General features: G+C 41.2%; 2 protein-coding genes and 1 long non-coding RNA gene across 12 annotated transcripts in view; 1 reads left to right on the top strand and 2 right to left on the bottom strand.

The window, feature by feature from the left end:
• Nucleotides 1-16,594, bottom strand: part of N4BP2L1 (NEDD4 binding protein 2 like 1) — a 22,811-nt gene extending 6,217 nt beyond the window's left edge. For 2 of the 5 annotated variants that reach the window (XM_061434823.1, XM_061434824.1), the window contains exon 1: nucleotides 16,199-16,590. In XM_061434823.1, coding sequence (XP_061290807.1) covers nucleotides 16,199-16,377 — 179 coding nt within the window. In that variant the 5' untranslated portion in view covers nucleotides 16,378-16,590. Of the gene's footprint in view, nucleotides 1-16,198 lie in introns of all 5 variants that reach the window. The other 3 variants (XM_061434822.1, XM_061434825.1, XM_061434821.1) reach the window with 3 other exon arrangements.
• N4BP2L2 (NEDD4 binding protein 2 like 2) overlaps nucleotides 1-23,319 on the bottom strand; it is an 86,626-nt gene that overhangs the window by 3,104 nt on the left and 60,203 nt on the right. For 4 of the 5 annotated variants that reach the window (XR_009739956.1, XR_009739958.1, XR_009739959.1 and 1 more), the window contains one exon: nucleotides 21,952-22,108. The gene's annotated coding sequence lies outside the window, so the exon portion shown is untranslated. Of the gene's footprint in view, nucleotides 1-21,951; nucleotides 22,129-23,319 lie in introns of all 5 variants that reach the window. The other variant, XR_009739957.1, reaches the window with a different exon arrangement.
• On the top strand, nucleotides 14,291-23,319 carry LOC133258339 (uncharacterized). 2 transcript variants are annotated; one of them, XR_009739973.1, is made up of 2 exons: nucleotides 14,291-15,248; nucleotides 22,640-23,319. It is a non-coding gene; the product is annotated as an uncharacterized LOC133258339 (long non-coding RNA). The 2 variants fall into 2 exon arrangements; XR_009739974.1 differs by having other exon boundaries at nucleotides 22,094-23,319.

The raw sequence follows: 23,319 nt of genomic DNA, 5'->3' as shown, positions 1-23,319 counted from the left end.
ACTCTCTCTGAATATGAAAATACCACACAGAAAAAAAGAAAAAGCATCATGGAGTCCCCTCTTTAACGTAGGAAAGAAAAAAAAAAAGCACATGAAGTTTTGCACAAAATAACTTCAAAGAGAAGATATTTCCACATGAAATCCTTATTCAGACTTTTTTGGGGGAGAAGATGGCTATTGTGCTAGACAGTAACAAAGTAAATTGCTGATCCTCCTTTCCTCACCTGTAAAAACTGGGGATAACAGCACCCATCTTGCTAAGTAAGGATGACTACCTAATAACCTGGGGAAGCGCCTTGCGCAGTGCCCGACACAATGAGCACATGGTTCTCTCCCTTCTCCCTGTGTGGTTCCCCAGCGTAATTCTAACTTCAAACAAATTGACCAGGCAGATACAGTCCATAACAAAACGGCCGTGCTCAGAATAAAAAGATATTTAAAAGTTGGAGGAAGGACTTCCCTGGTGATCCACTGGTTAAGAATCTACCAACGCAAGGGATGTGGGTTTGATTCCTGGTCCGGGAAGATTCCACATGCTGCACAGCAACTAAGCCTGTGCACCACAACTGCTGAGCCAGCATGCCTAGAGCCCATGCTCTGCAACAAGCAGCCCCTGCAATGAGAAGCCCGCGCACTGCCACTAGAGAGGAGCCCCTGATTGCCACAACTAGACAAAAGCCCACACAGCAACGAAGACCCAGCGCAGCCAAAAATAAGTAAGATTTTTAAAAAAACAAGAGAAAAAATATGTTGGAACATAACAAGAGCAGGAAATGTAAAAAGAAAACAGAACTATTCAGCTCTGTTTGTTCTTCTCCATCAAGAAGAATGCTCTTTAATCAGGAAAGAGCATAAGGCAGTGAAACCACAGATAATGAGTAAAGCACCTAAGCTGCTGGAAACACTTGGGTTCAGTTCCTGACTCTTCCACCACGGTCATGTGGCCTCTCTTTCCAAGCTTCTGTGTTCCTGACTGAAAACTTGTATAATATCACGACCTATTAATCAGAGCTTCTAGTAAGAGCGAAATGAGGTGAGGTACGGGAAAACATTTTTCAAGAGGTAAGGTACTTTACAAACACAAGGTACTGTTATTTTATTAATAACAAATGAAGTCAGATTTTCCATCCAAAACTGTTTACATGCCATCGTAGTAAAGTGCACTGGAGTGTGTACACTCCAATGTAGGAGTGCTAGGAGCGGTGGCAAACAAAATCTGGCCATTTTAAATACACCACAGATACAGAAACGGACACGAAAGGCAAGTATAAAGATCTGATAAAACGGATTTGCATAGTTTCTTTGTAAATGTCTTTTAACCGTAAAGATACTCAAACTGAAAAGCTCAAATCAGATATCCAAACGTTAACCTCCAGGGCAAACAGTTATTACAAAGACACCTTAGAAGAAAACCTAAGGGCAACACTAACTGCACTTTCAGGTGTGCGGATTTTATATTCGTAAATGCTCTACAGTTTTTGAATTCTTTTCATCATTATCTAGTCTAAACATGAAAGTCTCATTCAGAGTTTAAATAATATTGTGTAACTTGTTTTCCTTATCTTTTGTGTACTAAGTTAAGCAACTCTGGATATTAGTTCCAGAACTTCTTAAATATCCCTTCTAAATCTGGCTTCATTTGTCTTCCTATTAAGTCTGCCACTTACAGCTCTGGTTTTGTCATTTTCAAAATGGAGTTTTTCTTTGCATAGACATAGCTTTATCTCCTCTTTATGGTTTATATTATCTACTAGAAGTTAATACTCTAATTTTTCATTAAAAAAAAAAAAAACCTTTTAAGGCATGTGTTCAATTCACATTTTATTTGAATTCTATTCCCTTCTAGAAAGCAAAAAAGAAAACACAGCAAAGTATCGCCTTGTTTGCAAAATTTTGCCTTAGAGTAAAAGTTAAATTGTTCAGGACCACTATGAAGCTGAACCACCTGCTCATCATTTCCCAAGACACATGTGACCATAGCCTATATGGTCCTCCTAACAAACAGGCAGGAAAAAATAGGACTGTTTTTCACCTTTACAACTCTAATGGAACTGGGGGACTGGAGAAGATCAAAGGGTGGACTTTCTGATCTTGCTGAATGATCATTCTTTCAAAACTTGTTTTCCCTTCACCTGAATGTTAAATCAGCACTGGCAGTCATGGTACATTTTGAATACTCAAGACTTAAAAGCTCTCCTAACTAAATGAAGAACTGATTCAATAGGCAATCCTGAGAGTCTAACACTTCAGTGGAAGCAATAAATACCATTCCATAAGCTTCAGAAGTGACAAGCATAATGCCCCAGCTCTAGCTTTCTTAATGGTGGTCAGGAGCCTTATGCATTAGGGAAATTGAGAATGAAAAATGGGGGGGGAAAGAAAGACAATTACACCCACATAATTTTCACCTCTGCAGTGCCCCCCAAACTCACCTGACACTACTACTATTAGAGTAACTTAGGTTCTAATCTTGATTTCATAACATCACTCTTTTGTGTTATTCTTTCGTTTAACAATAGAGAAACATTTGAATATATTTAGATATCTATTAGTCACTCACCCACTCATTGACAAAGTCCAACATTAGTATGTAACTTTGAGTTGTACCCCTTATTACTGGAATTTTCCAACATGCAAAATAGAATAACATCATCATTCCCCATGTACCCACAGTCTAGCTTTAACAATTATCGTTATATGGCCAGTATTGCTTCATCTGCTTCATACTTCATTTCACCAAATATCTTTTCAGTGTTCAAATTTCCCTGATTGTCTCATAAATCAGTTCAGTTCAGTTCAGTCGCTCAGTCGTGTCCGACTCTTTGCATGAATCGCAGCACGCCGGGCCTCCCTGTTCATCACCAACTCCCGGAGTTCACTCAGACTCACGTCCATCAAGTTGGTGATGCCATCCTGCCATCTCATCCTCTGTCGTCCCCTTCTCCTCCTGCCCCCAATCCCTCCCAGCATCAGAGTCTTTTCCAATGAGTCAACTCTTTGCATGAGGTGGCCAAAGTACTGGAGTTTCAGCTTTAGCATCATTCCTTCCAAAGAAATCCCAGGGCTGATCTTCAGAATTCCTACAATTGGTTTGTTTGAATCAAGAGCTAAACCAGATCCATGCTTTGCATTTGGTCCCCACATCCCTTAAGTCTCATTTATTCCATAGTTTTCCCACTCCTTTTTATTTCCACCTAAACTTTCCCCCCACAACCTTTTACATTTAGAAAATGTTCAAACCAATAGAAATAAGTTGAAAGAATACTATGAACACTACTTACCCTCCATTATTAACATTTTTGTTAACAATGTTAACGTCTTGCCTCATTTATTTTACTTCTCTCACATGTGTATTTTTGATGTACCATTTAAAAATAAGTTGCAGACATCATGATACTTTGTTCCTAAATGCTTTATCAAGTATCTTCTATAAATAAGAACATTATCCTAAATAATCACATCACAACTTAAAAACTGAATTATAAATTATAAATATTATAAATATATACTATACATAAATTATATACTAATTTATATTACAATTTTATATTACAGCTATTTATAATGCATGCATGCTCAATTGTGTCCAACTCTTTCTGACCCCATGAATTGTGTAGCCCACCAGGCTCCTCTGTTCATGGGATTTCTCTGGCAAGAACACTGGAGTGGGCAGCCATTCCGTTCTCCAGGGGATATTCCCGAGCCAGTGATCGAACCCGGATCTCCTGCATTGCAAGTGGATTCTTTACCTCTGAGCCACCAGGGAAGGCCTTAGCTATTTATAATAGCCAATGTTAATAGATTTTTAAATTTAAAATGTCCTTCATGGTACGAATAACATCTTCACAGGTTCAAGTACAGCATTTAGTTATTAACGTCTCTTTGGTGTCACTTAATCTAGAACTGTCCTCATGCCTTTTTTGGTTTCCCTTTTTTTTAAAAAAAATTACTTTTAATTGAAGGATAATTGCTTTACAATATTGTAATGGTTCCTGCCAGATATCGACGTGAATCAGTCATAGGTATATACTTGTCCCCTCTCTCTTGAACCTCCCTCCCTGCTTTCCCTTTTTGAAGAGTCTAGTCAGTTGGCTTGAGAATGCCCCACATTCTGTATTAGCCTGGTTATTTTCCTCATAATTAGATCCAGATTAAACATTTGTGGAAGGAAAATACAGAGGTGATGTTTGCGTACCTGACTGCACATGATGACCATCTGTACCATCCTGCTAAGTTTATCATTTGGCTAACAGGTGGCATCAGCTAGTATTGCTCCCCTTGTGATACTACATCATGTTGGGGTGGGGGTGGGGAGTTGATGTAACGAGAGGCCCCGTGTAACATCCTATTCCCCAACAACCTTTCCCTCAATGAGCTTTATATTCATTGCTGATCACTGCCAAGTGAGTTATTACACTGGGAATAGCAGAATACTTATTACTTCATGTAATTTCTTCTGTATTTACTAGGTGGCATTGTTTAGTAAAGAAGAGCACTCTTCCCTTTCCCCTTTTAATAATGCTTACCATCATCATTCTTTATGATGCTCAAATTGTCCCAAATTTGACAAGCAGGTGCCCCCTCAAACTGGTTCCTGTGTCTTGCTCTACACCAACCTTAAAAATATTACTTTTCCTTTCTAATTAGCAAAGTAACACATATTCAAGGCAAAATATTTTGGAAGAGAAAACTGCGAAACAGGAGAGGTTCCTATATTCCTCAACCTAAAAATAATTACTAATATTTTGATTGTCTTTCCAGGAGATAGAATTTTTTTTTCTCATCTGATATTTTGTTCCATAAAAACAGAAACATAATGCAGAGAATATCAACTTCTCTTCACTAAACTTATTTCCACAGCAACTATTTCCCACCTCATGAAGTATGATTCTATGCCATTATTTTTTTAATTATTTTAATTGGAGGCTAATTACTTAACAATATTGTAGTGGGTTTTGCCATACACTGACATGAGTCAGCCATGGGTGTACATGTATCCCCTATCCTGAATCCCCCTCCCACCTCCCTCCCCATCCCATCTCTCAGGGTCGTACCAGTGCACCAGCAGTGAGCACCCTGTCTCATGCATCAAACCTGGACTGGCGATCTATTTCACATATGATAATATACATTGAAACATATATATTCTCTCAAATCATCCCACCCTCACTTTCTCCCACAGAGTCCAAAAGTCTGTTCTTTATGTCTGTGTCTCTTTTGCTGTCTCACATATAGGGTCATCATTACCATCTTTCTAAATTCCTTATATATGTGTTAATATACTGTATTGGTGTTTTTCTTTCTGACTTACTCTGTATAATAGGCTCCAGTTTCATCCACCTCAGTAGAACTGATTCAAATGTGTTCTTTTTAATAGCTGAGTAATATTCCATTGTGTATATGTACCACAGCTTTCTTATCCATTTGTCTGCCAATGGACATATAGGTTGCTTCCATGTCCTAGCTATTGTAAACAGTGCTGTGATGAACACTGGGGTACATGTGTCTCTTTCAATTCTGGTTTCCTCGGTGTATATGCCCATTAGTGGGATTGCTGGGTCGTATTATGACATTATTTTTGATGAGTTATTCATATGGATGAACCATAATTTACTTAACCAATACTCTGTGGCCAGGTATTTAGTTTGTCCCCAACTTCTTTGATTCTCAGCAAGTTTAAGTATTTTTCCTTATGTGTGCTGCTCATTTAGAGATATTCTTTTGTGAACTGCATTTTCATGTCCTGTGGTTGTTGATAAAACCTCCTTATTGGGAGGTTTATGGCTAAATTAATTTGTAAAATCTTTATTAAGTACCTCAATTTATTTTTAATTTTGTTTATAATGAACTCTAACATACAAGTCTCAATTAACAGAACTTTTCTTAGTCACATGAACTCATCTTTTACGTTCTACTTTCTGTCTTTGATAATACATTTATAACAGTCTTTCCCAACCCAAGATTATGTAAATATTCATCTATGTTCTATTATATTTCACTCCTCAATCCATCTAAAATTTCAGCTTTTATGTGGTTAAAACAGAATGAAAATGGATCCCTATCTCAAGCCACTAATAAAAACCTGAAATGGATTAAAGACTTAAGTGTAAGACCTGAAGCATAAAACTCCTAGAAGAAAGCGTAGGGGAAAATCTCCTTGACACTGGTCTTGGCAATCAGTTTTTAGGTATTACATCAAAAAGCACAAGCCACAAAAGCAAAAAAAGTAGTAAAAGAGGCTACATCAAACTGAAAAGCTTCTACACAGCAAAGGAAACAATCAACAAAATAAAAAGGCAATCTACCAAATGGCATCACCAACTCGAAGGACATGTGTTTGAATAAGCTCAGGAGTTGGTTGTTGGACAGGGAAGCCTGGCGTGCTGCAGTCCATAGGGCTGCAAAGCATCGGACACAACTGAGTGACTGAACTGAACTTACCAAATGGAAGAAAATATTTCCAAATCATATATCTGATATGGGATTAATAACCAAAAAATGTAAATAACTCATACAACTCATTAGCAAAAAAAAAAAAAAAATCCAATTAAAAAAAGACCAGAGGATCTGAATAGACATTTTTCCCAAGACATACAAATGGCACACAGGTACATAGAAAGGTGCTCAACAGTGCTAATCATGAAGGAGATGCAAATCAAAATCCCAATGAACTATCACCTCACTCCTGTTAGAATGGCTATCATCAGCAAAACAAGATATTAAAAGTGTTTATGAGGATGTGGAGAAAAGGAAACCCTTGTGCACAGTTAAAAGGAAAGTAAATTATTGCAGCCTCTGTGGAAAACAGAATGGAGATTTCTCAACAAGTTAAAAATAGAACTACCCTGAGATCCAGTAATCCCACTTTTGGTTTACACCCAAAGGAAATGAAAACAGGATCTTCAAATTATCTGTATACTCCCCATGTTTACTAAAGCATTATTCACAATAGCCAAAATATGAAAACAAGTGTTTGGCAGTGGGCAAGTGGATAAATGTGGTAAATATATGCAATGGGATATTTTTCAGCCAGGAAAAAGAAGGAAATGCTTCCATTTGTGACAACATCAATGAACTTTAAGGTCATTATGTTAAGTGAAATAAATCAGACAAAGACAAATGCTATATGACCTCACTTATACGTGGAATCTAAAAAAGTCAAACTCATAGAAACAGAGTATAGTGATGGTTTCCAGGGGCTGAGGGTGTGGGAAATGTCGGTCAAAGGGTACAAACTTTCAAGTAAAAGATGACTAAGTTCTGGGGATCTAATGCACTGCATGGTGGTTACTGCTAATCCTGTATTATGCACCAAAAAGCTGCTGAGTAGATCCTAATATGTTCTCATCACAGAAAAGAAATGGTGATTATGTGACACAATGGCAGTGTTAGCCAAGACTACAGAGGTAACCATTTTTCAACGCAGGAAGGTATCAAATCAACACACTTTACAAGTTAAACTTACATAATGTTATCAGTTACACCTCAATAAAGCCTGGAAATAAAAAAAAGACAAGTGAGTGGCACACATGGATTAAAACCCAGGCTTCTGGCCTCAGAGCTTTACACTAAACAACTGTAACTGAGGGCCGTAAAATAAACCACAGTTATCTTCTTTCTCTAGTGACACTGAGGTTGTCTGCAATCTTCTGTACCATAAACAAAATTTTCAGTGAACATCACTGTGCCAATCTACTTGTGAATATGTAGAACATCTCCTGAGGGTATATCCTCAAGTGGAATAGAAATGGAAATATTTTAGGTTTTTTTGAAAAGTAGAGCAGGTGTTATTTAAAATTTCCTTCCTTTCAGAAAAAAGAAAAATTTTTTTTCTCACAGAATATATGGTGCATGAAGGCAGGGATTTTGTCTTTTTTTGTTCAATGCTCTACTCTACATGAGACATAATAGATATTTGGTAAGTGTATGAGTGGTTCTTAAATATCAGGTTTTGTTGCCTTAATTATGCAAACTTTGTATAGGGTTGAAAAGAATCTCTGAGAATTTCTATTTACTCTTTATGTGTTGAGAATTTTACCAAAACCTCAGGTTTATCCCCAAAGGAGACTGGGAAAGAGCATTCTTCCTAGACTCCAGTACTTCCTCTAGATGTTATCAGAACCTTCCCCAATGACTGTAAGCTGGGAGGCAGGAAACAGGTTCAGCAACTCAGCAACCTGAGGAGAATGGGGAGGGAGACATAACTGTAAAAATCTTGAGCCTGATCAAGGTGTGGCTGATCTTCTTGGTGCTGCCAACTGCAATGCCAAGGCTAAGCCTTGCCCTTAAGCAGATGGAGCTCAGCCATCACCAGCTTCATGAACGCCGCCAAGCCACAGGGGCTAAGGGCATTCCAGTAAATAGTTCCCAGGCCATCCCAGGCTCACTCTCGTCCTCACACCTCCAAAGCAGGGCATGTTTACGAGATTCCAAACCAGACTCCTAGTTAGCCCTCATGTGCCAGAGTGGCTCCACTGCACTTTCCAGCAGAAATTCCTTTCAATGTCTTGCGTGTGAACAGCAACTTTCCAGAGAATTCAGCAATGCCACAGGTTTCTCCTATGTTTAATGCTTTGCTGGTCAACTCAGTCATGCTCCGACGAGAAGGAATCACGTAATAACATGTGGGTTCCTTACCCTGACGGTTGAAATACAGATAAACTAAGCTCTTTTTATCAGAGAAGGCAATGGCAACCCACTTTAGCACTCTTGCCTGGAAAATCCCATGGACGGAGGAGCCTGGTGGGCTGCAGTCCATGGGGTCGCTAAGAGTTGGGCACGACTGAGCGACTTCATTTTCACTTTTCACTTTCATGCAATGGAGAAGGAAATAGCAACCCACTCTAGTATTGTTGCCTGGAGAATCCCAGGGACAGAGGAGCCTAGTGGGCTGCCGTCTATGGGGTCGCACAGAGTCAGACACGACTGAAGCGACTTAGCAGCAGCAGCAGCAGCAGCAGCAAGCTCTTTTTATAGGGTATTGACAAGTTTTTTCATTACACAACAGATTGAAATCAACCTCATTACACTTTGATCAGGTCACTCTCACTGGCCTCTTCCTTTGGTGCAGAAGAAAAAAGTCTGATTTGAAATAAGGAGAATTTATCCACTATGACCTTGATCAAGATATGTAACTTCTTGAAATAATGCCATTTGCAGCAATATGAACAGACCTAAAGATTATCGTACTAAACAAAGTCAGAAAGAGAAAGACAAATACCAAATGATATCATTTATATGTAGAATCTAAAATAACAATACAAATGAACATAATCTATGAAAAAAAAATAGATTCACAGATATACAGAACAGACCTGTGGTTACCAAAGCGGAAGAGGGAGGGAAGGGAAGGAATGGGAGTTTGGAATTGGCAGAGGAAATTATGTGTAGGATGGATAAACAACAAGGTCCTACACAGAGAACTATATTCAATATTCTGTGACAAACCATAATGGAAAATAATGTGAAAAAGAATATATACATATATATATATGAGTCATTTTGCTGTACAGAAAAAATTAACACAACACTGTAAATCAACTATACTTTAATACAATTTTTAAAAAAGATATATAACTTCTTAGAGTTTAGTGTCTTCAGCTTGGACTAGATGAACTCTGTGAGAACTTCCTGATCCTTTCCTGAGATTTTCCTATAAGAATATTCTTCCCCTTTCGTTTCTTTCTCTATTTCTACTGCTTCTCTAATCGTAACCACACCTATGACATTACATGGCCCAAATTCAGTAGGATCTTCTTCCCATACCCCAGTAGCTCAAGGACTATAGTGGTGGTGATTCTCCTGTTACCTTTCTAGTACACGACTGAGAAAAGACACTGCACTGTGTGTTCTTACTCTCCGTGATCACAGGTAGCATATATAGTCCTGTTTCTTCCCAACCTTCAGAGAGAGGCACTGCAAGGACTCTCAGCACTGGGGAGAAGAGATTCAGGAACCACCTTAGGAAAAAAATCACTAAAAATATAAAAAGTCAGTAGCTTCTCCAAGTAGACCTGAGTGGCTAAAAATCTGAGATGGCACCTGCCTGATGCTCTAATTTTCATACACACAGACCTGGAATACTACAAACTCTCTATTTTGACCTTGCTTTTACTTATGAGAACCCTAGCCTCATAATTAAAAACACCATGGTCCAGAGCACTGTGGAGCGAATATGCTCTGGGGTCTAATTACTCACTACTTAGTTAACCTAACTAATCCCCTCTTCCCACTGCTTCTCATATTTTTTTTTTAAACTGCATTTGGTTTAAAGTGTACCTTCGTCCCCATCTCTGTTCTATCATTGCATCACATCAGGAAAGCATCCTTTCACCTCCTTGGACAGCTCTGGTGCCAAGAAATAATGAAAACTTATTTCTCTTAATGGAAAATTACAAGTCATCCAGACATATGAATAAGGAGAAAAGACAGCTGTCAGTGAATATCCTTTGAGCCTACTGAATCCATATCACAAACCATTTTTGATGGTGCCTAAACAAACATTGCAAAGGATGTGTGTCATAAAGCATGGTCCCCAGGCTTTGCTTTGACTCAAACTTAAAGATTTAAAATGCATGAACTGACTTAAGGTTGAGAACTTTTAATTTTTCAAACAAGACCATTAAAATTAAAAAAAAAGACTACCCTAAACTATTGCCATTTCAAAAGGATGTTTTAGTCATATATTCATGTAAGGCAATATTATTCAGTCACAAAGTAATGAAATTCTGACACATGCTATAACATAGATGAACCCTGAAAACATTAAGCTAAGTGAAATAAGCCATACACAAAAGGACAAATACCATATGATTCCCCTTTCATAAGGTATCTAGAGTAGTCAAATACAGAAATAGAAAACTGATCAGAGGTAGGTTACCAGGAGCTGAGGGGAAGGGAGATGCATTGCTTAATGGATAGAGTTTCTGTTTGTGGTGATAAAAATTTTTTATAAAAGACAGTGGTGATGACAGCATATCATGTAATTAATAGCCCTGAATCGGACACACTTAAAAACGGTTAAAATGTCCTCAAAGGGGGGACATTACACACACACACACAGAAGAAAGCACAGAAGTAAACAGAAGTCCACAGATGTTTTCATTGAAGTCAGAGGAAAGAACAGGTGCAGATCCAAATGAGTATATATCAGTTCAGCTGTGGAAACAAATAGTTCTGGATCACCTGCTGAGGGTAAAAGGGTCTTGGAATTGGAATTCTATTTCTTCTCTCAATCCTATACTTTTTTATCCAGCTTTTTAACATTCTCCGTGGTCTGGCCATGGGGTTACCTAACCAACACACTCAATATGAACAATTCACTGCAATCAAGCCCTGCTACTCGTGAGCCTAGAACACTCAAGGTCTTTCCTATCCCTATCATCTTATGTATGATGCTAATCCTTTTCCTTGGCTTTCTGGTCTTCAGACATCCTCCTGGTCTTCCAGGGCAGTCTGAGAACCACCTCCACATGGAAGAGACTAGCTCTTCCCTAATTATCCTATCCTCCTAATAACCATCCTCAGTGACTCCACTGGCCTTGACCACCACCAGCACAGAAGAGGCTACTTCCCATGAGACTTTACTTACCCACAGCAGTGTGCTGGTTACTATCTTCCATTTGTTAGTCATGTGTAGGCTCCTTCTCTCAACCTTATATTATATGTACCTTACTGTGCTTAGTCACTTCAGATCAGATCAGATCAGTCACTCAGTCATGTCCGACTCTTTGTGACCCCATGAATCGCAGCACGCCAGGCCTCCCTGTCCATCACCAACTCCCAGAGTTCACTAAGACTCACGTCCATCGAGTCAGCGATGCCATCCAACCAGTCGTGTCCAATTCTTTGAGCCACCATGCACTGCAGCCCACCAGGCTCCTCTGTCCATGGGAATTCACCAGGCAAGAATACTGGAGTGGGTTGCCAAGCCCTCCTCCTGGGGATCTTCCCAACCCTGGATTGAACCCAGGTCGCATTTCTGGCAGATTCTTTACCATCTGAGGTGTTAATAGTCTTATCAGTACTTAGGAAATACTTCTATTGTTGACTAGTGAGTAATTAACAATAGTTGGTATTTATGAAGACCACACATTCTACAGTGCTTTCACATTCATAATCACAGGATGATTGTTTTTTTTAATATAAATTTATTTTAACTGGAGGCTAATTACTTTATAATATTGTACTGGTTTTGCCATACACTGACATGAATCCACCACGGATGTACACGTGTTCCCCATCCTGAACCTCCATCCCACCTCTCTCCTCATCCCATCCCTCTGGGTCATCCCAGGGCACCAGCCCCGAGCAACAGGATGATTGTTTACCACAGTATCTTAAATCCTCACAATAAACTAACTAAAGGAATATTAGCTCCATTTTAATGAAAAAGAACCTGAGGTGTTCAATCAAATGATCTATACTAGTTCACAGGCTAATAAAATGTAATAAAATAGTTCATAATTAAACAATTAATAGCCCTGAGTAATTAAAATCAGTCTCCTTACAGATTAAAAAAAACTTCTTTGTATGTCCAAACCAAGAATAACCCTAGGGAAGCCCTTTATATAAAAAATTACTTATTTACTTGGTTATTTAATAAATGCTTCATCATACAACCTATGTCTATAGAGCCAAGTTATTGAATAAAACTACTTGCAGTTAAAAAGTTATTTTCAGCTTTAAAAAGTTTGCAAACTTTTTATGGAAAAAGTTGAGAAAAAAATGAGAAAGTCAGGGGCAAAAGTCTGTATTCTACCCACTGCCTAAAAATCAACTATAGATACTTATCTTTTTACACATTTCTTAAAACAAAAAATGGTATTTTTGTGTATATTAGAACATAGATGTCAAACGTACATCTATGTTTTCATTAATAACACGTGACTTATAAGCCAATCCTCTATTTTTGTACACTTAAGTTGGCTCACATTTTTTTCTAGGACATCAAAACTCTGTGCTTAACATCCCTCTAATCTCATGCACTTGTCCAGTTATTGCCTTAGGATGAATTCCTGGAAGTAGAGTTTACAGGCCAATGACAATAACCTATTTTTGAAATGCTTTTTAAATGAAATAGAGGTGATAAAACACATATAGCAGGGAAGCTAATTTTTTAGTACTCTGATGTACTTAAAAATTTTAAGGCAGATAAAAACTTCAACTGTTTTTTAACATGCCCATAGAATTTAAATAGATGTTTTCCACATTCCAGTCCCTGCAAAGTGTGAAAACATACAGATGAAAAGCACAGAAATCTAACATTGATTTGGGACACCAGACAGAGCCTAATTTCAAAAGCATTTTTATTTGTTTAATCAAATGAGAAATGAAAGTTAAGTAGAAAAAAAGATGAACCTGCATTTGTAAAAGCAGATCTCCTCCAATTTTTTTTTAAGTTTTATTTTCCTGATTCAAGAAATACATGCTCATTATAGAAAATTTGGAATATACATAGAATAATAAAAATATGAATTTCCCAGAATCCAACAATACATAAGATAGCCTTACAGTTTTTACTACTTTCTTACCTACGTGTATTTTTTTTAAAAACAATTTGCAATCCTCCTTTTCTCCCCACAAATGGCCTGTGACGTTCTGCATCCTCACTGCAGGCCTCTCTCCTTGCTGAGCTGTGGCTTGTATCCTTGCCTGTTCTCCTGATTTCCATGTAAATACACAACCCACCTCAAAGCAGGGCCAAAGTTCTGTGTTCTCAGAATTGCCCAGGTCCAGCCTATCAAGAGACCTCACAACGTCAGCTCCCAGCTGCCTCCTTCACTTCAGAGTCAGGCTTCTCCCCAGGAACACCATGAAGATGATCTCAGCTGGTCAACATCTTCAGCAGAAATGAACACCTCTTAAAATGTATACAGCGGTTTAAGGTTTAACAAGTTCTCCCACACAGATGTAATCCTCACAGGAGTCCTCTGAAGCAGATGGAGCAGATTTCCCTGTTTAACAGGGAAGGAAACTGAGGAGTTGAGAGCACAGCTATTCCATGGCAGAGCTTGGATTTGAAGCCATAAATTAGGACTTCCCTAGTGGTCCAGTAGTTAAGATTCTGCATTTCCAATGCAGAGGCACAGGCCCGATCCCTGTTCCAGGAACTAAGGTCCCATGAACCATTGGGTGCGGCCAGAAAAAAAGAAAAGCCATAAATTGACTCAAAGTTCAGAGCTCTTTACCTAGCCTTTACTAACAAAACACTTTTAAGTCTTACAATTAGAAATTAAGAGCTACAAAGATCTTCAGTAAATCATCTAACCTAATCTCTTACTATTCACTTATAAGGAAAGTAAAGAACAGGTGACTGTCCAAAGTCACCAAACTGTTTTGTGACAATGAGGATCTAAAAGCAAAGTCTTCAGACTTCCAGGCCAGTGCTCATGGCAGCCATTCCTAGAAAGACGTTCTTTAATAAGTTGGTCTCTTATCTGGTGTCTTCCACTTAGCCAAAAGTCAACCAGGAATTAAAATCTTAAAAGTGTAGCTGTTAGAGCCAGAAGGGACCTTAAGATCAACCAGGCCAACGCACTAGCTTTGGAAATGAAGAAAGTTGAGGCCTAAAACACACCACTTCTGCTGTTCAATTCTGTGCACCCTGCACTCACCATATTACTCCCCTCTGGGTAGCTCGAAACAAAATCTGGCCAAAGACGTTTATTCCCTTCTTGGACACAGTGTATGTGAGAGGCGACAGATCAGCAAGGCCAAAGTAAAACTGAAGAGGGTTTGACTGCAAGAAGTATCTGGTTGGTAACAGATGTACCCACCATGACTATCATAAAATAATCAAGTTCTGCCAGGTTCCAGGAAAGCTTCCCCATTCTCCACTCAGAGAAAAGACCTATTGAAATGTGTGTCGTTCTTAGAAAAGGGTACCAATGGCCATTTGGAAGTCACCAGTTTCTTGAATCTGTGAAAATGTAGCAATAAGGTTTTGCTAAAGGCAAATCAGCCAGGAATCCTAATTAAAACTGGAAGCACATCCCCAGGGCTGTCATCTTTCCCTGACCCTACAGGACCCAACCCTTCCTCCCACGTTCTTTGTGTACCATTCAAATCCGCTTCTGATTGTACACTGCTACCTGGATTCTTTTTCTAAGGTTCCACAGTTCCACGGCCAGCCCCTATGATTCTACAGCTAGCTAGCCTTATGTCTCTGGTGAGATGGAAAGCTCTTTGAGGGCCAGGGACCACTTCTACTGAACACATACTACTGCCAGACACTGCGCTTTTGCAGGGTAAGATATGGCCCCCACCTTCAAGAAACTTACAGGATAAACAAAACCATGTGCAAAACTGAGCACAGCCGCAGAGGTGTAAACAGGAAGCGGAGGAGCCCTGAGTACGAGGATAACAGACTTGAGTCTTAAAGCGCTGTTGTAATCAGTTAAGAGAAAGGGCAACGGAGGGGCAAGCCAGGCAAAGGCAAACCAGGCAGGCGGGCCAGCGTCAGCAAAGCCAAGGAGAGAAACAGTTCAACGCTGCAGAGTGGTGGGAGTTGAGGCTGGAGCGGCAGGCCTAGCAAGGTGGCCAAGGCAACAAGCCCGTGTCATTCACGCTGCCCCGATACGGGGGCAGCTGACGCAATTCGCGGGTAAACTAATTTGGGCGCCTTGGGGACAGTTGAAAGGCTGTGTCGGTGACGGCCTGCGAGGCCACGCGACCCCCTTCCAGGGGCACCTGTGCGCCTTCGCAGTCACCAAAGCACACGCGGGGCTGCCTCGACCTGCCAGATATTCTACGCGATCGCGCGCCCTGGCCCGGCCCCGACCCCCGGCCCGAGCGTCTCCGCTCTGGTTTAAAACGCCTGTTGACGCACTGTGGCGGGTGCCTGCACGCCAGCGGGCGGCCCGGCGGTCTCCTCTGCAGTCGCCATCGGGCTTTCCCAAAGAAGGCTGCCCTTGGGCCCCCGACCCCAGGCTGCGAGAGTCGGGGAGAAGGCGTCCAGCCCCGCTGGCAGGGGTCCGCGCGGTGGGGGGCGGGGGTGGGGGGGCGGTGCCATGGGGGCTCGCGCCAGGCGCGGTGCAGACCACCGTCCTCCCGCGAGGGCGCAGCCTGGGAACCCACGGCACGGGCCGCCGCGTCTCAGGCCCGCGGCCCGGCCGGGAACCGGGTGGCCCGGCTTCCCCTCGGCAGGCGCGGGCTGGACCGGAGCCCGACGGGGACTCGGCGCGCGGCGCATCATTACCTGGCCAGTGTAGTTTTCCCCGAGCCCGGGAGGCCTCGCAGGAGGTAGAGGTGTTTCCGAAAGCTGTGGCGGCGCGGAGGTGTCCCACGCAGGGGCGGCGGGGCTGGCGGCCGAGGCGGCGGTGGCTGCTGCTGCCGGAGGCTCAGCCTCCCAAAGGATTCAAGAAAACTCTCCTCCATGGGGTGGGGGCTGGCGGCGAGAGCCCTGCGTTCCCTTTCCTGAAGTCACGGTCTTGGCCAAAGCTGTTGTTTTTGTGGCTCTCCGGCCATGTGATAGATGGAGGGGCGGGCGCTCGCAGCCCAGCCCCTCCTTCCCACCCGCCCGAACCGCGCTGCGTGGGAGGGGTCGTCCCTACCTGGAAAGCCGGGGACGCTGGGAGACTGACAGCCGGGAAAACCTCCACTCCCCTCCCACCGCCCACCCTCACCTCCAGCCCAGACCATGCCTCCCTGCCCCCGTCGCCCTGGGCCCACCGAGCAGGACACTGGTCACTTCCCCGGGCGGCCCGTGTGGAAGGCAGGCCTTCTGCAAAAGCCCTACCCCATCCCACCGCCCACTAGGCCTTGAAAGTGAAATAATTTTAGTTGAGGAAGAGAACGTGAACAGCATTTTGAACAGTAACAGTAAAAACCATAGTCTCCCCCAGTTTGTGAGCACCAATATCTGGCTGGTGTCCCAGTGGCTAATGCCACTCTCCCAGGACCTGTATAATTCTCCCCTCCTCCACCTTTTTTTTTTTTTTTTAAATTCTTCTTTATCAGCGGGCCAAAAATATTTTTAGAAAGCTTTGTTGCTTCTACATAACTTTAGAAATCTCTTCTTTAAAACAAGGCACCCCTTAAAACTCAGACAGATTTATGAACAGTAGTATAAACTAGGCCTCCTGAGAAAGAAGGGTTACTGCCCAGGTACACGCTTTGTTGCCTGAAAAGACATGGTCTCCCCAGAAACTATTTCAGCTCCCCAGGGAAAGGAGCAGTCTACTGACACTAGAGAGAAGCATCCAGAATTCAGTTCTAAGTTCTGGGAACTGGTGAGCGCCAGTTGGTTGATCACCACAGTACCTTCCAATATTTCACACTCAAGAGTGTGATAGAAAGATCCTATTTTCTGAACTAAAATCTAAGAAGCGTGGACTGAAAGAGACAGTATTGAAAATTAACACCATCCTGGAAAAATCCCAGATACATGGTGGCTTGGGCTGTAATAACCATTGTAAAGCAAATACATTTTGTTTCAGGCAGCTAAGGTATGAAAATTTTGAAAAGGAACTGTGAAGAAAAGCAATTTACTTCTAAAACAAAACCCAGGAATTGCACAATGAGCTCTGGAAGGCACTCTCCAAGCAGGGAGGGGCTCTATGCTCAGAATTTCACCTTCCTCTTGGGGTTCTACTAGGGAGGGGCAGAGGAGGACAGGGCGGTGAGCTACTCTCTCTTGACATATCCCTTCCCAGCATCTGAGCAAGGATTTTTAGCACTGCTGAGAAACACTGAAATCTCAAAAGCTTCTCTAAATATTAGGGGAAAACCATAAGGAACAGAGACTATAGATGAATCATAAAAATATGTGACGCTTATCATGTATGTATCCTATCATACTTCTATGTATCCTAGCATACTTCTTACAAGAACTTTTTGCCCAGCCTCAAATACTACCTTTTCCATTCTAGACTTGTGTTCTCTAATATAGGAGTCACAAGCCACACATGAAATATGACTGGTCCAAGTGAGACTGGGGCATCCCTGGTAGCTCAGCTGGTAAAGAATCCACCTGCACTGCAGGAGACCTGGGTTCCATCCCTTGGTTGGGAAGATCCCCTGGAGAAGGCAACAGCTACCTACTCCAGTATTCTGGCCTGGAGAATCCCATGGGCTGTATAGTCCAGGAGTCGCAAATTGGACACAATTGGACACAACTGAACGACTTTCACTTTCACTTTTCACTTTCAAGTGAGATTAAAATACATACTGAATTTCGAAGGTTCCATATGAAAAAAATGAAGTAAAATATCTCAATAACTTTTATATTCATGTGTTGAAATGATAGTATGGTGAGTACATTAGGTTAATATATTATTAAAATTAATTTCATCTGTTTCTTTTTGCTTTTTAATGTGGCTAGTAGAAAAGTCTGAATTATGTATGTGGCTGACATATCTCTATTGGACAGTGTTGCATGTGACTTCTGTCCATTTCCATTTCCTTCTGTAGAGGGTGTCCCAGGCAGCATGGATAGGGCAGCAGGACACACAGCTTTGGGGACTAGAAGTTTGGGCACACTGAGACTGCAGTGTAGGGGGCAGCTGGAGCAATGAAGGAGGTCCTGGGAAATGTGTGTGTGCTGTTAGAAGAGAGGCCTGGAGCTGGAGGCAAGAGCTTTGGAAATTCCTGCCCTGTGAGAAGATGGAGAATAGAGCAGACAGCTGAAGTCGGGGCTCAGGGATCACACTTAAGGACTGTGCCCCCTCCCCCCCAGCAAAGTGGATCTGTTGAAAGAAAGTACAAAGGACAGACAGAATTGAGGAGAAAAAGGCTGGCAGTATCTGAAAGTGACCCTAGACACTTCTTTCTCTTAGCTCTCAGATTTAACTAGTCAATAGGCTCTGTTTTCCCCAATTTATTCCTCAGAACCACAGTTCGTTTAAGCTGTTTGTGTATCTGTTTCTTCCCACTAGACTAAGTTCAAAGGCAAAGACAGCGTCACCCTTGTCACCCCAAGAGCTAACACAGCCTCTGACGTTCAGAGGTGCTCAATAATTGTATATGGACCTGAACTGCCTTCTCAGTGAATGAGTCTGAGCATGGGCTTTACTAAAGATTAAGACTGAACAAAGATAGGGACAACTTCAACTGAGGAGTAATGTAAACAGTCAGTGACCACATCAGCAGTTCTGAGGGTCACAGTAATCTCAGATAACGTCTACAGTCAGATCCTCACTGCCCTAACAAGGTGGCAGCCTCCAGAGAGGAGGGCTACCCCGGGTCAGAGGATCCCTGTGATTAACACTCCTTCATGCCCTCAGTTCATCCAACCAGGTTTTTCAGCTCTCAAGTTCTATTCTATTTCTCTAGAATGTGATGACCAGCACAATCTCACTTTGCTGTCCTACAAACCATTGCTATGATGAGGTAAAGAAAATAATCTTAGAAGTAGTTTTTGGCAAGCAAAGAAACATTCAAATCTTTCTCTAATTATTACTGCTTAACAAGATGTGGAAAAACAAGGGGGTACACAGGAAGAGCTCATGGAAACCAGAAATTTAACCCTTGAATCTATAGTTCCAAATACTCCACAATTTGGAATGCTTAAATCAGCCCCAGGTTTCTCCCCTGGAGATGCCATATGGCAGAAAGTCTGAAACCAAGATGAAGCTTCCAAAGCGGTGTAACCAAAGACCCTGTAACAGAGGAGAATCATTTAAAATAGAGGTAGTAGCTTCTCAATTCTCATTCTATGTCCTTTCTTCCCCTACCAAAAGCTTTTATCTGATTTCCCTACCAAAAGTTTTGATTTGAATTTTTACTCAAAAACATGTCTTATATACATTTTTACCTTGTTACATATATATATATATGAATGACATGAATTGAAAGAATAGGAAAGCATCCATCTGTGCCTCCTTAGCTGTTTCTCTGGGGGACCCCTTGTTGCTCTAGCACCTCCAGCTTTCACCTTCCACCAGTCTGCACTGCACTATTTGGCCATTCAGAGGTAGCGCCTCTCTACTTAAAACTCCTCCTTTCTGGCTCTTCCCTCGTCCTTCCCCTAGAAGCTGGATGAAGGACACAGGAAGCTGGAAGAGATTAGGGAAGGGGGACAATGGGACGGCAGTCATGCAGAGTGTCTGCTGGGCTGAATCAACAGGGGAAATGCTCAGGACTCGGTGGCCTGGGATAAGTCTGCCAACAAAGAAATGTCCTCTGGATAAGACTGACTTTGCTCATTCTAACCTCACATTACCACTGCCTCCTACATCCCATCCCTCTATTTGAGGTCATACGCCTCTCCCAAGGCGATAACCATAATCTGTTTCCAAGCACCAAGTATTTGCCACTATGCATAGGGACACTTGAGGAGTGTAAGATTTGAAGAGGAAGCCTGGGAGGTGGGGAAAGTCATCCCAGCCCATTTTTCTAAAGCTTCATTCTGGAAATTAGGGCAAGGTAATAAAGGTAGTGGCTGGAGAAAGCTGGGGGCATCCTGGATCCTAAGTACAAGCCTGGGTGGATAGTTAGCTGATACGCTTCAATACGGCACAGAGTCTCAGAATTGGTCATTAGCTATGCCATACTCACTGTTAAATATTTATACTATTACCCTTATGCACAGCCATGGTGGTGTATTCATTAGAAATCCATAAATGTTGCTACTGAAGGGCCCTAAGAAAGCAAAGATTTGCCAGATGCCAGAGTCTCCTCTGCAGCCATCTGTGTTTCAACCCTAATACTTATCATCTCTTGTCTGAAATCATTCCATTCTAGGCCAAAGGTGAGTCCAGTTTCACAACAGCACTAGGAGCCTGCACAGAGAGCAAGATCTCAGGGAGTTCAATCAAACATTGGATACCTTGGTCTCTGTCTGGATCAGACTTATGGTCTAGCAGAAAGATAAACTGAAACTGTACAAAATGAACTAGGGAAAATGTTGAGCTATTTTAAATAAAACACTCAATTCCCAACCAAGCAGAAGGAATACAAATAGTTAGCTTCCACTCTCTCATTGAAACCCCAGGAGAATGTAGAGGCTTTTTTTGGGGGGTGGGGGGAGCATTAGGAGAATGGGGGATATGATTATTATTTTTAAGTATTAATATATACTGTAAGAAAAAAGATCACAGCAACAAAATAATTAAAAACTGGAAAGCAAAAGGCCTAGTGTTAACTAATTTGGAAAAACAATTAAGAAACAAAACTTGAATTATAGAAAGCCAAGAAGAAATACCGTTTACTCTGCATAACCCCTAAAATTTCAGCAACTGGAAAATTCAGGGCTAGAGGTGAGGCTCTAAATAGGAAAGTCAGTTAAAAGTCTGTTTAAGAAACAAACATCCACAGACAGGCAGCTGCCGGCCCTCTAGAGAAGCCTGGAGGTTTAATCCCTGGAGAAGATAAAACAGGATGAGAAGAGTAGAAGGTAAGATAAGGTAGGCAATGCTCCCTTTCTGAAAATAGGGATTACATAAATGCCTACATGTTGAATAATGAGAAATCACACCTTGTTTTTCAAATATGAATTTTCATATTTGAAATCTGTTAAGTACAATTAAACTAAAATAATAGCAATAATAAAAATAATAGTTACTGTAGTATAGTGCAAGTCCCACAATCCCTAACCAAAATCCTTGAGGTAAGAATTGTTTCAGAATTCAGAAAGTTCTGAGTGAGGTCTAGAGCACCCCTGGTAATTAAACACATTAATATTTCTCCAGTGAAATTTCTGAAAAGTCACACTAACTGGGGTAAATAAGGAGTACAACTAACCTGACTGTTCAGGTCAAATTTTGCTGCCAACTTAGTTTTAATGCCAGACATTTAAGAAACAAAACAAAACAACTTTTGGTTTTCAGAGCTTTCTGGATTTGAAATTCTACAAATGGAATCATTGACCAACATTTGGATAAAGGGGCCTATCCTTCTATTCCAATGCAATTTTTAAAATATCTACTCAAGTTTCCTGGGTCTTATTTTCTTCATGAAATAAAATAGGGCAAGTATCTTCAAAATTAGATAATAAATTATTCAAGTTATTACCTCTTTTGCTGAGTTTTTTATTAGTATTCAGGAAACTGATCAGAATAGTTGAACAGATTATTCAAACCAATTTCAGTCCAATGACTATATCACTCTACATTATCCTTCGGGTTGGCACTGAGCTCTCTTTCTTGATGATCAGGATCTTCAACAGTACCTGGAAGATGGAGAATTCAACTGCAAACAAACACAAGCCCAGACAAGTCCAGACAGAATGGTGACAAGAATGGAGTTTGTTGTCAGTTTCCCAAGCTCATGACTATTTACACACCCCTACAACTAGCATCCAGAATTTCACACTGTCCCCACAGCTCCCACACCCTGCCTGGTCTTGCTTCATTCAAGAGCCTGTCCTCTGGATTCTGCCCAACCTTCTGTTTCTAAATCAAAACCTGGTCTATGTCCCATTCCCTGATGATCCAGCTTTTTACACTGTAAAGTTAAAAATAAATACACTTAATTCATGCAAATGTGTTAACAAGTTTATTAAGTCAATACATTGCTCTGCCAGGAGCACTTCAAATCAAAGCTGCAACCAACAAAGATACTCAGGGGAAGGGAATTAACCCTTATTAAGAGCCTATTATTTTTCAAAAACTTTGCACAATTTATTTCATTTAATCCTCATTTAATATCCCCATGACAGATGAGTATCATAAACCAGTTTTTTTTTTTTTCTTTTTTTCAGGTGAAAAAATTGCAGCTTTGAGAAGACAATTTGTTTAAGGTCACATACCCGGTCGGCAGGAACTTCAAGATGGGAGTCCCCATTCTCTTTCCAGCAGGCTGCCCTACCTCCTTAAAGGAGTGAGGCAGTATAAATACTCTGGCCACCAGCAGGAAGAGGATTTGAGGCTCCAAGAGCCAACCACATTCTCTTGCTATTTCCTTCTTTTTAAATTTCTGTTTACCACTTGAGGCCCACTGATCATTATGCCAAAGACAAAACCAAAAGGCCCATTATCATTACAATTATAAAAATCCTGTACATGGCTACAGCACTCATAAAATTCCCCAACAAGAGAAGACTAATAATTAGAGATGTCTGCTCTATGAGGTTCACAGAGGGCAGTCAGTTTAGCATGAATGTAAAAGATGAACACAAAAGTCAAAAGTATGGTTCATAAAGTGTCCTTGACACAAAATCAGCATATAGAAAAGACCTGCCGAATTAGCCACTGCCAAATATGCCCATGCTTATTGTGTGCTGTTTATCCTGCTGTCACACAGAGGGGAAAGGTAAACACTCACTTCCTAACTTCAATCCTCACATAAGCTCCATGAGGCCAGTTTTCACTGCTACATCCTCGGTGTGTAGAAAAATGTCTAAACTGAGGCAACTCAATAAACATTTGCTGAACAAATGAA

This window comes from Bos javanicus, chromosome 12 (genome assembly GCF_032452875.1).
Source record: "Bos javanicus breed banteng chromosome 12, ARS-OSU_banteng_1.0, whole genome shotgun sequence".
In the NCBI taxonomy this organism is placed as follows: Eukaryota; Metazoa; Chordata; class Mammalia; order Artiodactyla; family Bovidae; genus Bos; species Bos javanicus.
Note: the sequence above shows the minus strand (reverse complement) of the source record. Positions and strands in the feature narration are given on the sequence as shown.